Raw genomic sequence first — 13,477 nt, 5'->3', positions numbered from 1 at the left:
CCTTTACGAAAATCCTTAAGTTAAAAAAACTGTCATCAAGAATGAGTTAACAGGAAGAACATTCAAGCATCATAAGTATTAAAGTATAACTAAATATCAATTGGAAAAAAATACATAAAAACGGTAAACTGAAACTTTATTTTAATGTCAGATTGTATATCAAATTTATATACGTTCTGGACTCAATTGGTTGGAGAGTTTCAGAGAACACTCTTTTTCGTCGAGTGTGGAATGTCGTCAGAGTGCATGTCAGCAAATCATAAAATATGTCAATGTAGGTTTTTGCCTGTGTCATCCGACCATATATAACAGCGCGCCCACGTGCGGAACAATTAAAATTTAATAAACTAATCGAAATCAATAAATAAGAGATAGCTTAAAGTAGGTTAGGGGTCGTCTAAGTTCAAAGTCTGTGCTCAGCGAACCCTCTGGTCGACACGCCGCTTAGACTGGCGCCGGAATCGCCTGCGGTTGCGAGTGTTTGCAGTCGTATCAGGGCGTGCCACCAGCTGACGTCGCCGCCTGACTCCAGAGTTGAGCACAATGCAGGTGACGCCTCCACCGGATGACCCCGTGCCGGTGCCAGTCCCTGCGCCCAACTGTCGCTCCTCGCCGGACAGCTCTGAACTAATGGGATCGCTGTAGACTAGATCATCACTCGAATCTCTGTTATTGCTACTCCGTCCACTGATGGTCTCTCCATCGGCACTGCGGCTCTTGAAGCAGATCTCCTGAGCAGTGCCAGTGCTCCCCGTCGTTGAGGAGGAGGTGGTGTTCAGCAGATTGGTGACATACTGGATTGTGTCATTCGAGGTGATCACGTCAAAGAGTAGGGAGCCACCGACGCCCTTGGTGATGCCCAGAGCGAAGCCTGTGATGCCAGCCAAAGCAGAGGAAAGCGATCTTCCAGCCTCGGAATCTTCATCCAGACCTGTCTCCCTCAGGGCAGCGCGCAGCTCCCGCACCGACAACGGAAGCAGGGCCAACCGCCGAGCTACGGATCAAACGAGATCATTAATGAGGCCGACTCGTCTCTCTCCATCTCCATGTCTCTCACCTTCAACTCCAGCACTGAGACCCGCGACGAGGATGAGTAGGCAGAATGCCCCGAAGTTCCCAAACGATTTCATTTTCTCGATGATCTTTTGCGTGATCGCGTAGAAACCCAACTGAAACAATCGGCAAGTTCTGCCCGACTTTTATGCCCAGCAGAGAGAAGACAAAGAAAGTTCAGCAATCATTTTGCATATGCAAACTCAAAAAAAAACGAGGGGGAACGTTGTGAGTTGCTGCGGAGACCGCAACTCTACAGTTATACCCGATACTTAGTCAGTATGGCTCTCCTCCGGCAGACGCCGCTAATATTAAACGACACGACAAAGAGTGCGTGCGAGAGAGACAGAAAATCAGTCTGAGCGTGACGTCGGGCGCTGCGTGGCCACTGCAAATTGATTTCTTGCTTTTGGCTACAAAAATGATCCGATCTGATCCAGATTCAGCCATCTGATAGATATGGTCATTATTGCTCTGGCTCTTATAGGTTCTGAGATCCTTGAACTCATATTTTGCAATTGGCAAAACCGACTATGAAACCTGTGTGTTAGAGAGAGACAGAGCGAGAAAAAATGAAATTGTTTTCTTGATTCTGGCTATAATAATTCTACGATCTGGTTGAGATTTTACACTCTAGAACACATAGTCATCCTCTACGATTCTTCGTTTTTGGTTTTATCGTATCTTTAAAAATGTGGATTCCACAGATTTTCGTCTTTTGTGGGGGCGGAAGTGGGCGGGGCGAAGTTTTGAAATATTTTTGTAGCAGTGACATATCACAGATGTCTGGATCCAAAACATCGTTGCTCTAGCTCTTATAGTCTTTGAGCACTAGGCGCTGAAGGGGACGGACAGACGGACGGACGGGCAGACGGACAGACAGACAGGGCTCAATCGACTCGGCTTTTGATGCTGATCAAGAATATATATACTTTATGGAGTCGGAAACGATTCCTTCTGGACGTTACACACTTTTACCACAAATCTAATATACCCCAATACTCATTTTGAGTATCGGGTATAAAAAACTCTGACCTCTGACAGTGAGCAGCCCTCCAACCAGTTCGCTCAGATTACAGTCATCTGTTTTTATAGTAAACAATACAGAAGTCATCGCATTAGAACTCTTGAAAGATATTTCCTCATCGCCATCGCTATCCACATCGTAGTAAGGTGTTAGATCGTTCCCTGATCTCTCCGTGTTGAAGCAGATCTCCCTGACTGTGGCCTTACTTGCTGAACTTTCGCTCTCTTCGATGGATTCCACTGGACACAGATCGTCCCAGGGCCGGAGAGCTGCCCAGTTCGTGGACCTCTTCGGGACGCAGGGGCCGAAGTTTCAGATGTCTTGCTATCAAAAAAGATAAAACTAATTAGTTGAAGGGCTTGGTGAACCTGAGTTGAAACAGTCGTATCGCCGAACAGCAAAGGCAGCAGCGCCAGCAACAGAATCCTCATCGACGTGTGGCTGCTGTTCATCTTCAGCATGAGTGACTCGGCCTGTCCTACACTCTGATTTATATGCACGAGCCCAATCTCAAGAACCCATTTGCATATCCACTAATCGCTGGCGAGGCCGATAATCAGTCATCACAGTCCATACATACATACATACTCGTATATTCCCATTATAGGTAGCAAATTTCATATGTTTCTTTTTCCTAATCAAGCACTTTCACTTTGCCAGATATGAATATGGAAACCTGCAAATGATTAGCTTTGAAGGCGAAAGCAACGGGCTGTGGGGTCTCCTAGATTTGCATTTCTCTCACAGACTGCTGGATATAACATACAAATATTCTTGAGAACAGCTGACCTGTAAATCGAACCATGTCACAAGGTGAACCAAAACGTGTTGGTCCCCAAGCCACGAGTCTTTTGTAACCCAGTCTGCGCCAGTGCCAACACATTTCTCCTCGTTAGCATTTCTGAATCTTTGTTTTGGTAATACCCTAGCGGTGGTATCATATCACTGGCATTCGCATACTATTCGTACTTTATCTTTGTATCCGTTAATATGTCCGCCCGTCAGTTCAGTGTATGAGTCCGAGTCACTCCATCCGTCTGTCCATCATCATATGTATCTGTTTCTTCCTCCATTTCTCTGTAAATTAGGCACACGCTTACACAGATGTCCATCCCTGGTTCATTCGTCTATCTGTGTCCGTGTTTCAAGTGTCAGCGTTTGCCGTTCCGTTCATTCATCAATTCTGTTTAGTTTCCTGTCCATCAGTTAATCAGTGCATCTGTCAGCCTTTTTGATTCAATCGCTGATCAATTCATTGAACCTGTTGGAAGTAGCGAAGCCATTAGAATGATCTAATATATATCTACAACATCCCAGATAGTCTTGTTCCAGTAAGGTATTGCAAGCTTCGCCTCGTCAGTTTTAAAAATAAATTCCGACTCTGTGGCTGGGTTGGAAGTACGTATATTAAGCAGATTTTATGGCTTACAACTGCATAGTCAAGGGAGACGCCTTGAAAGGGGACAGCATTAGTCCCCGGTTGCAGTTTTATTTGCCACGTACAAGTTGTGAATGGCCGGGCCAAGTGGCGCATAAAAACTTTTACTTGCAGCTTTGTCAGACATTTGCTTTTTAAAATGGCTTAAAGCTGACATCTGCCAATTGCCTGGGAAGTTTTTGGGTTCCTCGTGGGATTGGAGGCGAGCTACAAAGTCGAACTATCTTCCCTCTGCCTTCATTCGCTTACTCGTTTTTTGTTTTTGCGGCCACTTAAGTGTCAACAGCTGCCACGAGGCAACAAGTGAAAGGGATGCCGAGCTGTCTGCGCACGCGAACAATGCCACATCAACATAATCATTAGCATCATTATAGAGCTCATTGTCCCCTCTTGTGGCACGCCCGATTGTTTGTAATTTACGCTGTGCCAGCGGCCGTTGCGCATAACATCATTTGCAGCTCGTTAATCAGTTCTGACGTTGCAGGGGACTGAAGGAGTTTCAAGAACCAGAACCGAGCGCCAAAAACTTGCCCGTCATGTGGCAGGTCATGCCTCCTGCAGCTATGGAGCCTATCTTGCCTCACAATACTCCCTCATATTATCGCTCTCATCATTAAAGTTGATTTGTAACAAGCTTTCATAGACATATCTCGCCACCGCATACTCCGTGGAATGCAGGGCATCTGTGCAGCTTTGGGCCAATGTTCGTCGTTTCTTGCCTTGGTTCGCCATGCTCCTACACCTCCGACATCACAATGAGCAGGCACCATAATTTCATCGCCTTTTTTGCGGGTTTTATGTGGCATGGCTGAGTGGATTTTATGCTGTGCAACAGCAGCGGGAACAGCCAAATGAACAGGGCGACGAGGCAGGGCAGCAGCGGCGGAAGTGGGCATATTTCAGCAGCTGCGCGAGATAAAGCAGCCGCGAGGATAAACCTCAACTGTACACTCAGGGAAACTTCCGATTACTTATGTTACCCAGACTGCTTTACAATAACTACTATTCTAATCAAATCTATGAAAAAGTTTACTAAATGGTGTATTGAAATAAAGGAGACTCCTTTGTGCGAGTGTGTTTCAATATATAACTACGGGTATATATATGTGTATACACTTATCAACTTTATGGATAACACAATTTATAAAGGCCAACGGAAGGAGTGAAGTTACTTGGGGACCATTTAGTCGTTAACATTAAACGCCTTTTGTGCATTACGAGACATTGCCACTGCCGCATCCAATGTCGCTGTCGCTGCCACAGATACCGACTTCCACCACTGATCAGATACTGCTGTGATAACACTTTGCTTTGATGGCGGACATTCGGGCAGTTGATGGTTCGGCTCTTGAGTGGGTTCGATATATCCAATCAATGCTGGCCCATTAGCGCGTTTACGGCCAGATATGGTTATAAGTTGCATCAAAAGTTGATGGCTCCATTGTAAAGGTTGCCCAGAAGGGGAACTGGAACTGCTACACACCTACTCCTCTGCAGGGTGGTCAGTGTCTAATTGTGAGAACAAGAAAATGCGTAGAACGAAACAAAACTGAGCGAAACTTAAGTTAGCTTAGCGCCATAAATCATTCTTTATTTCGCTTACGCACACCCGCACCCGCATCCATTAGCTGGACATTAGCACCCTTCTGGTGGCCAGCAAATCAAGTCTCGTGTTTGGCCCGAGTGTTTCTGGGTGGCCGGTAATTAACTATGGTGTTATTTAATTTAATTGTGTCCATCCTGCATCCTGCGATGCTTAAGTGTGTCTACAAATTGGTTTCTATTTCTCCCTCTCTGAAAACCAAATATCCGCCTGAACAATCTGGAAAAAAATATTTAGAGGAAATGCTATAAATGCCTAGAAATATCAATTTTTTCAACATTTTCACTAGCATTAGAATAAACATTTATTTTTAGTGTTTTTCCTATATACCATTTGGTGAACTTCGACCTCTGTTGTTCAAACCGTTTTAATTGTGGACGTTGACATGCAATGACTGCATCTTTCAAGAGGCGATGCAGTTACTGCACCGTCAAGTGGCCCGTGTGACACCAGCAGAAGGCTGTTACGCGCGGATCCCAGGCAAAACGCAGCCCTCCTCCCGCCCAACCGACCGAGGGGCGCTGCCGCATGACGCGCGGTGCGTAGCCGAACCAAACGCGATACTCAAAATGAGTATTAGCGCCTAGATCTCAGAGACTACAAAAGCTAGACCAAATTTGGTATCCACACTCCTAATATATCGGACCGAGACGAGTTTGTTTCAAAATTTCGCCCCACCCTCTTCCGCCCCCGCAAAGGACGAAAATCTGGGGATATTCAAAAATCTCAGAGACTATTAAGGCTAGAGTCACCAAATTTGGTGTCCGCACTCCTGTTAGATCTTACTATAAAACGTGTATCTCAAAATTTCGCCCCACCCCCTTCCGCCCACACAAAGGACGAAAATCTGTTGCATCCACAATATTGCACATTCGAGAAAACTAAAAACGCAGAATCATAGATAAAGACCATATCTATCAGATTGCTGAATCTGGACCAGAGCAGATAATTTTTATAGCCAAACGGAACAAATCAATTTGCACTGGCTACGCAGCGCCCGACGTCACGCTCAGACTGATTTTCTGTCTCTCTCGCATGCACTCTTTGTCGTGTCGTTTAATATTAGCGGCGTCTGCCGGAGGAGAGCATACTGACTAAGTATCGGGTATAACTGTAGAGTTGCGGTGTCCGCAACAACTCACAACGTTCCCCCTCGTTTTTCTTGAGATTACAAAGCAGTACACTCTAGTACGCTCACGTGCATATATACTCGTATTAAATATCTTTTCTTTTCCTTAGAAGTATACACCAACGTCATCATTGAGCTCAACGATCACGGATGGAATAAACGGTACTAGCCTACCAAAAGCGCTGTGAGTTTGTAAATAAGAACAAGTACATATATGCACTGAGCTGGGAATTAACCTGCGTGTTACATATATTTTTCTATTGATATCACCTTTATATATCCGTAACCATAATGTATTGGTACCTCTCACCCCTTTAGAATCTGTTACCCATATATGATGGTCATTTTTAAATCTTTATTTTTCCTAATATTTCTTCTCAATTCTTTACATATATATTAAGCTATCGAGACACAGCAAAAAAATGAATTTAATTATAAGTTAAGAAAACCCCCTCCAATAATTTAATTAGATGATTATTGATTTATTGAAATATATATATTGATACATTGAGCTCAACGATCACGGATGGAATAAACGGTACTAGCCTACCAAAAGCGCTGTGAGTTTGTAAATAAGAACAAGTACATATATGCACTGAGCTGGGAATTAACCTGCGTGTTACATATATTTTTCTATTGATATCACCTTTATATATCCGTAACCATAATGTATTGGTACCTCTCACCCCTTTAGAATCTGTTACCCATATATGATGGTCATTTTTAAATCTTTATTTTTCCTAATATTTCTTCTCAATTCTTTACATATATATTAAGCTATCGAGACACAGCAAAAAAATGAATTTAATTATAAGTTAAGAAAACCACCTCCAATAATTTAATTAGATGATTATTGATTTATTGAAATATATATATATTGATATTGATTTTGAAGTACAATCATAATATGTTCCAAATTCAGGAGTCCGTCCTCAGAAAGGCATGATCAAGGTGGTGGGATGATAACTGTTTAACGTTATTCAAGGGTCTATACGGTCAGGTTACCTGTATAGCATAGGTTGGGAGGGTAGAGAAGATAGAGATTCTCACTAACACCGGAGTTTCTCATCATTTAAGTAAAGTAATTGATAAGTATGTCCACACTTTCCACAACCAACTTGTTAGTCCCATAACCAATTCCTTGCTCCGGTTAAACCTGGATTCTGTTGTTAGTTTTATGTTTGGTTCTTCTTTTTTTTTAATTTTTAAATGTGCTCCTAAAACATTATGCGAGTGTGTGTCAGTATGTGATAGGAGAGAGTAGAACGAACCCCGACAATCCGGCGAGCTTAGTCATAGCATAGCTAGAGGTGCACACGAAATCTCTTCATACTAGTATGGGTAAACGACAGCTATCCCAAACCTGCACGCTACAGGGTATATCTGAAACTGCCTACAACTAAAAAATTTCCTTTACGAAAATCCTTAAGTTAAAAAAACTGTCATCAAGAATGAGTTAACAGGAAGAACATTCAAGCATCATAAGTATTAAAGTATAACTAAATATCAATTGGGAAAAAATACATAAAAACGGTAAACTGAAACTTTATTTTAATGTCAGATTGTATATCAAATTTATATACGTTCTGGACTCAATTGGTTGGAGAGTTTCAGAGAACACTCTTTTTCGTCGAGTGTGGAATGTCGTCAGAGTGCATGTCAGCAAATCATAAAATATGTCAATGTAGGTTTTTGCCTGTGTCATCCGACCATATATAACAGCGCGCCCACGTGCGGAACAATTAAAATTTAATAAACTAATCGAAATCAATAAATAAGAGATAGCTTAAAGTAGGTTAGGGGTCGTCTAAGTTCAAAGTCTGTGCTCAGCGAACCCTCTGGTCGACACGCCGCTTAGACTGGCGCCGGAATCGCCTGCGGTTGCGAGTGTTTGCAGTCGTATCAGGGCGTGCCACCAGCTGACGTCGCCGCCTGACTCCAGAGTTGAGCACAATGCAGGTGACGCCTCCACCGGATGACCCCGTGCCGGTGCCAGTCCCTGCGCCCAACTGTCGCTCCTCACCGGACAGCTCTGAACTAATGGGATCGCTGTAGACTAGATCATCACTCGAATCTCTGTTATTGCTACTCCGTCCACTGATGGTCTCTCCATCGGCACTGCGGCTCTTGAAGCAGATCTCCTGAGCAGTGCCAGTGCTCCCCGTCGTTGAGGAGGAGGTGGTGTTCAGCAGATTGGTGACATACTGGATTGTGTCATTCGAGGTGATCACGTCAAAGAGTAGGGAGCCACCGACGCCCTTGGTGATGCCCAGAGCGAAGCCTGTGATGCCAGCCAAAGCAGAGGAAAGCGATCTTCCAGCCTCGGAATCTTCATCCAGACCTGTCTCCCTCAGGGCAGCGCGCAGCTCCCGCACCGACAACGGACGCAGGGCCAACCGCCGAGCTACGGATCAAACGAGATCATTAATGAGGCCGACTCGTCTCTCTCCATCTCCATGTCTCTCACCTTCAACTCCAGCACTGAGACCCGCGACGAGGATGAGTAGGCAGAATGCCCCGAAGTTCCCAAACGATTTCATTTTCTCGATGATCTTTTGCGTGATCGCGTAGAAACCCAACTGAAACAATCGGCAAGTTCTGCCCGACTTTTATGCCCAGCAGAGAGAAGACAAAGAAAGTTCAGCAATCATTTTGCATATGCAAACTCAGGGGGAACGTTGTGAGTTGCTGCGGAGACCGCAACTCTACAGTTATACCCGATACTTAGTCAGTATGGCTCTCCTCCGGCAGACGCCGCTAATATTAAACGACACGACAAAGAGTGCGTGCGAGAGAGACAGAAAATCAGTCTGAGCGTGACGTCGGGCGCTGCGTGGCCACTGCAAATTGATTTCTTGCTTTTGGCTACAAAAATGATCCGATCTGATCCAGATTCAGCCATCTGATAGATATGGTCATTATTGCTCTGGCTCTTATAGGTTCTGAGATCCTTGAACTCATATTTTGCAATTGGCAAAACCGACTATGAAACCTGTGTGTTCGAGAGAGACAGAGCGAGAAAAAATGAAATTGTTTTCTTGGTTCTGGCTATAATAATTCTACGATCTGGTTGAGATTTTACACTCTAGATCGATTAGTCATCCTCTACGATTCTTCGTTTTTGGTTTTATCGTATCTTTAAAAATGTGGATTCCACAGATTTTCGTCTTTTGTGGGGCGGAAGTGGGCGGGGCGAAGTTTTGAAATATTTTTGTAGCAGTGACATATCACAGATGTCTGGATCCAAAACATCGTTGCTCTAGCTCTTATAGTCTTTGAGCACTAGGCGCTGAAGGGGACGGACAGACGGACGGACGGACAGACGGACAGACAGACAGGGCTCAATCGACTCGGCTTTTGATGCTGATCAAGAATATATATACTTTATGGAGTCGGAAACGATTCCTTCTGGACGTTACACACTTTTACCACAAATCTAATATACCCCAATACTCATTTTGAGTATCGGGTATAAAAAACTCTGACCTCTGACAGTGAGCAGCCCTCCAACCAGTTCGCTCAGATTACAGTCATCTGTTTTTATAGTAAACAATACAGAAGTCATCGCATTAGAACTCTTGAAAGATATTTCCTCATCGCCATCGCTATCCACATCGTAGTAAGGTGTTAGATCGTTCCCTGATCTCTCCGTGTTGAAGCAGATCTCCCTGACTGTGGCCTTACTTGCTGAACTTTCGCTCTCTTCGATGGATTCCACTGGATACAGATCGTCCCAGGGCCGGAGAGCTGCCCAGTTCGTGGACCTCTTCGGGACGCAGGGGCCGAAGTTTCAGATGTCTTGCTATCAAAAAAGATAAAACTAATTAGTTGAAGGGCTTGGTGAACCTGAGTTGAAACAGTCGTATCGCCGAACAGCAAAGGCAGCAGCGCCAGCAACAGAATCCTCATCGACGTGTGGCTGCTGTTCATCTTCAGCATGAGTGACTCGGCCTGTCCTACACTCTGATTTATATGCACGAGCCCAATCTCAAGAACCCATTTGCATATCCACTAATCGCTGGCGAGGCCGATAATCAGTCATCACAGTCCATACATACATACATACTCGTATATTCCCATTATAGGTAGCAAATTTCATATGTTTCTTTTTCCTAATCAAGCACTTTCACTTTGCCAGATATGAATATGGAAACCTGCAAATGATTAGCTTTGAAGGCGAAAGCAACGGGCTGTGGGGTCTCCTAGATTTGCATTTCTCTCACAGACTCACAGACTCAAGACAAATATTCTTGAGAACAGCTGACCTGTAAATCGAACCATGTCACAAGGTGAACCAAAACGTGTTGGTCCCCAAGCCACGAGTCTTTTGTAACCCAGTCTGCGCCAGTGCCAACACATTTCTCCTCGTTAGCATTTCTGAATCTTTGTTTTGGTAATACCCTAGCGGTGGTATCATATCACTGGCATTCGCATACTATTCGTACTTTATCTTTGTATCCGTTAATATGTCCGCCCGTCAGTTCAGTGTATGAGTCCGAGTCACTCCATCCGTCTGTCCATCATCATATGTATCTGTTTCTTCCTCCATTTCTCTGTAAATTAGGCACACGCTTACACAGATGTCCATCCCTGGTCCATTCGTCTATCTGTGTCCGTGTTTCAAGTGTCAGCGTTTGCCGTTCCGTTCATTCATCAATTCTGTTTAGTTTCCTGTCCATCAGTTAATCAGTGCATCTGTCAGCCTTTTTGATTCAATCGCTGATCAATGCATTGAACCTGTTGGAAGTAGCGAAGCCATTAGAATGATCTAATATATATCTACAACATCCCAGATAGTCTTGTTCCAGTAAGGTATTGCAAGCTTCGCCTCGTCAGTTTTAAAAATAAATTCCGAATCTGTGGCTGGGTTGGAAGTACGTATATTAAGCAGATTTTATGGCTTACAACTGCATAGTCAAGGGAGACGCCTTGAAAGGGGACAGCATTAGTCCCCGGTTGCAGTTTTATTTGCCACGTACAAGTTGTGAATGGCCGGGCCAAGTGGCGCATAAAAACTTTTACTTGCAGCTTTGTCAGACATTTGCTTTTTAAAATGGCTTAAAGCTGACATCTGCCAATTGCCTGGGAAGTTTTTGGGTTCCTCGTGGGATTGGAGGCGAGCTACAAAGTCGAACTATCTTCCCTCTGCCTTCATTCGCTTACTCGTTTTTTGTTTTTGCGGCCACTTAAGTGTCAACAGCTGCCACGAGGCAACAAGTGAAAGGGATGCCGAGCTGTCTGCGCACGCGAACAATGCCACATCAACATAATCATTAGCATCATTATAGAGCTCATTGTCCCCTCTTGTGGCACGCCCGATTGTTTGTAATTTACGCTGTGCCAGCGGCCGTTGCGCATAACATCATTTGCAGCTCGTTAATCAGTTCTGACGTTGCAGGGGACTGAAGGAGTTTCAAGAACCAGAACCGAGCGCCAAAAACTTGCCCGTCATGTGGCAGGTCATGCCTCCTGCAGCTATGGAGCCTATCTTGCCTCACAATACTCCCTCATATTATCGCTCTCATCATTAAAGTTGATTTGTAACAAGCTTTCATAGACATATCTCGCCACCGCATACTCCGTGGAATGCAGGGCATCTGTGCAGCTTTGGGCCAATGTTCGTCGTTTCTTGCCTTGGTTCGCCATGCTCCTACACCTCCGACATCACAATGAGCAGGCACCATAATTTCATCGCCTTTTTTGCGGGTTTTATGTGGCATGGCTGAGTGGATTTTATGCTGTGCAACAGCAGCGGGAACAGCCAAATGAACAGGGCGACGAGGCAGGGCAGCAGCGGCGGAAGTGGGCATATTTCAGCAGCTGCGCGAGATAAAGCAGCCGCGAGGATAAACCTCAACTGTACACTCAGGGAAACTTCCGATTACTTATGTTACCCAGACTGCTTTACAATAACTACTATTCTAATCAAATCTATGAAAAAGTTTACTAAATGGTGTATTGAAATAAAGGAGACTCCTTTGTGCGAGTGTGTTTCAATATATAACTACGGGTATATATATGTGTATACACTTATCAACTTTATGGATAACACAATTTATAAAGGCCAACGGAAGGAGTGAAGTTACTTGGGGACCATTTAGTCGTTAACATTAAACGCCTTTTGTGCATTACGAGACATTGCCACTGCCGCATCCAATGTCGCTGTCGCTGCCACAGATACCGACTTCCACCACTGATCAGATACTGCTGTGATAACACTTTGCTTTGATGGCGGACATTCGGGCAGTTGATGGTTCGGCTCTTGAGTGGGTTCGATATATCCAATCAATGCTGGCCCATTAGCGCGTTTACGGCCAGATATGGTTATAAGTTGCATCAAAAGTTGATGGCTCCATTGTAAAGGTTGCCCAGAAGGGGAACTGGAACTGCTACACACCTACTCCTCTGCAGGGTGGTCAGTGTCTAATTGTGAGAACAAGAAAATGCGTAGAACGAAACAAAACTGAGCGAAACTTAAGTTAGCTTAGCGCCATAAATCATTCTTTATTTCGCTTACGCACACCCGCACCCGCATCCATTAGCTGGACATTAGCACCCTTCTGGTGGCCAGCAAATCAAGTCTCGTGTTTGGCCCGAGTGTTTCTGTGTGGCCGGTAATTAACTATGGTGTTATTTAATTTAATTGTGTCCATCCTGCATCCTGCGATGCTTAAGTGTGTCTACAAATTGGTTTCTATTTCTCCCTCTCTGAAAACCAAATATCCGCCTGAACAATCTGGAAAAAAATATTTAGAGGGAATGCTATAAATGCCTAGAAATATCAATTTTTTCAACATTTTCACTAGCATTAGAATAAACATTTATTTTTAGTGTTTTTCCTATATACCATTTGGTGAACTTCGACCTCTGTTGTTCAAACCGTTTTAATTGTGGACGTTGACATGCAATGACTGCATCTTTCAAGAGGCGATGCAGTTACTGCACCGTCAAGTGGCCCGTGTGACACCAGCAGAAGGCTGTTACGCGCGGATCCCAGGCAAAACGCAGCCCTCCTCCCGCCCAACCGACCGAGGGGCGCTGCCGCATGACGCGCGGTGCGTAGCCGAACCAAACGCGAACATGCAAGAAAGATAGCTGTTAGACTAACATTCGAGGAAAATTAGTACTAAACTTACTAAGAAACTAAGCATGCAATCAAAGTACAAATACCACTACAGTTACTAATTAATAGAAAGGTGTGTAAGGATTAATAATTTAATAAGAGGA

General features: G+C 44.3%; 2 protein-coding genes across 2 annotated transcripts; both read right to left on the bottom strand.

The window, feature by feature from the left end:
* Positions 1-218: 218 nt before the first annotated feature.
* LOC117191662 lies at positions 219-1,130 on the bottom strand. Its single transcript, XM_033396468.1, has 2 exons — positions 1,058-1,130; positions 219-994 (listed from the first exon to the last, which is right to left on the bottom strand). The coding sequence occupies exons 1-2, from the start codon at positions 1,128-1,130 to the stop codon at positions 417-419; spliced, it is 651 nt and encodes a 216-aa protein (XP_033252359.1). The 3' UTR covers positions 219-416.
* Positions 1,131-7,878: 6,748 nt separating this feature from the next.
* LOC117191947 lies at positions 7,879-8,922 on the bottom strand. The gene is made up of 2 exons (XM_033396693.1): positions 8,718-8,922; positions 7,879-8,654 (listed from the first exon to the last, which is right to left on the bottom strand). The coding sequence occupies exons 1-2, from the start codon at positions 8,788-8,790 to the stop codon at positions 8,077-8,079; spliced, it is 651 nt and encodes a 216-aa protein (XP_033252584.1). The 5' UTR covers positions 8,791-8,922; the 3' UTR covers positions 7,879-8,076.
* Between the last annotated feature and the right edge of the window lie 4,555 nt (positions 8,923-13,477).

Source organism: Drosophila miranda, assembly GCF_003369915.1.
Source record: "Drosophila miranda strain MSH22 chromosome Y unlocalized genomic scaffold, D.miranda_PacBio2.1 Contig_Y1_pilon, whole genome shotgun sequence".
NCBI lineage: Eukaryota > Metazoa > Arthropoda > Insecta > Diptera > Drosophilidae > Drosophila > Drosophila miranda.
The sequence above is the reverse complement of the archived record's forward strand: the minus strand, read 5'-3'. Positions and strand labels throughout refer to the sequence as shown.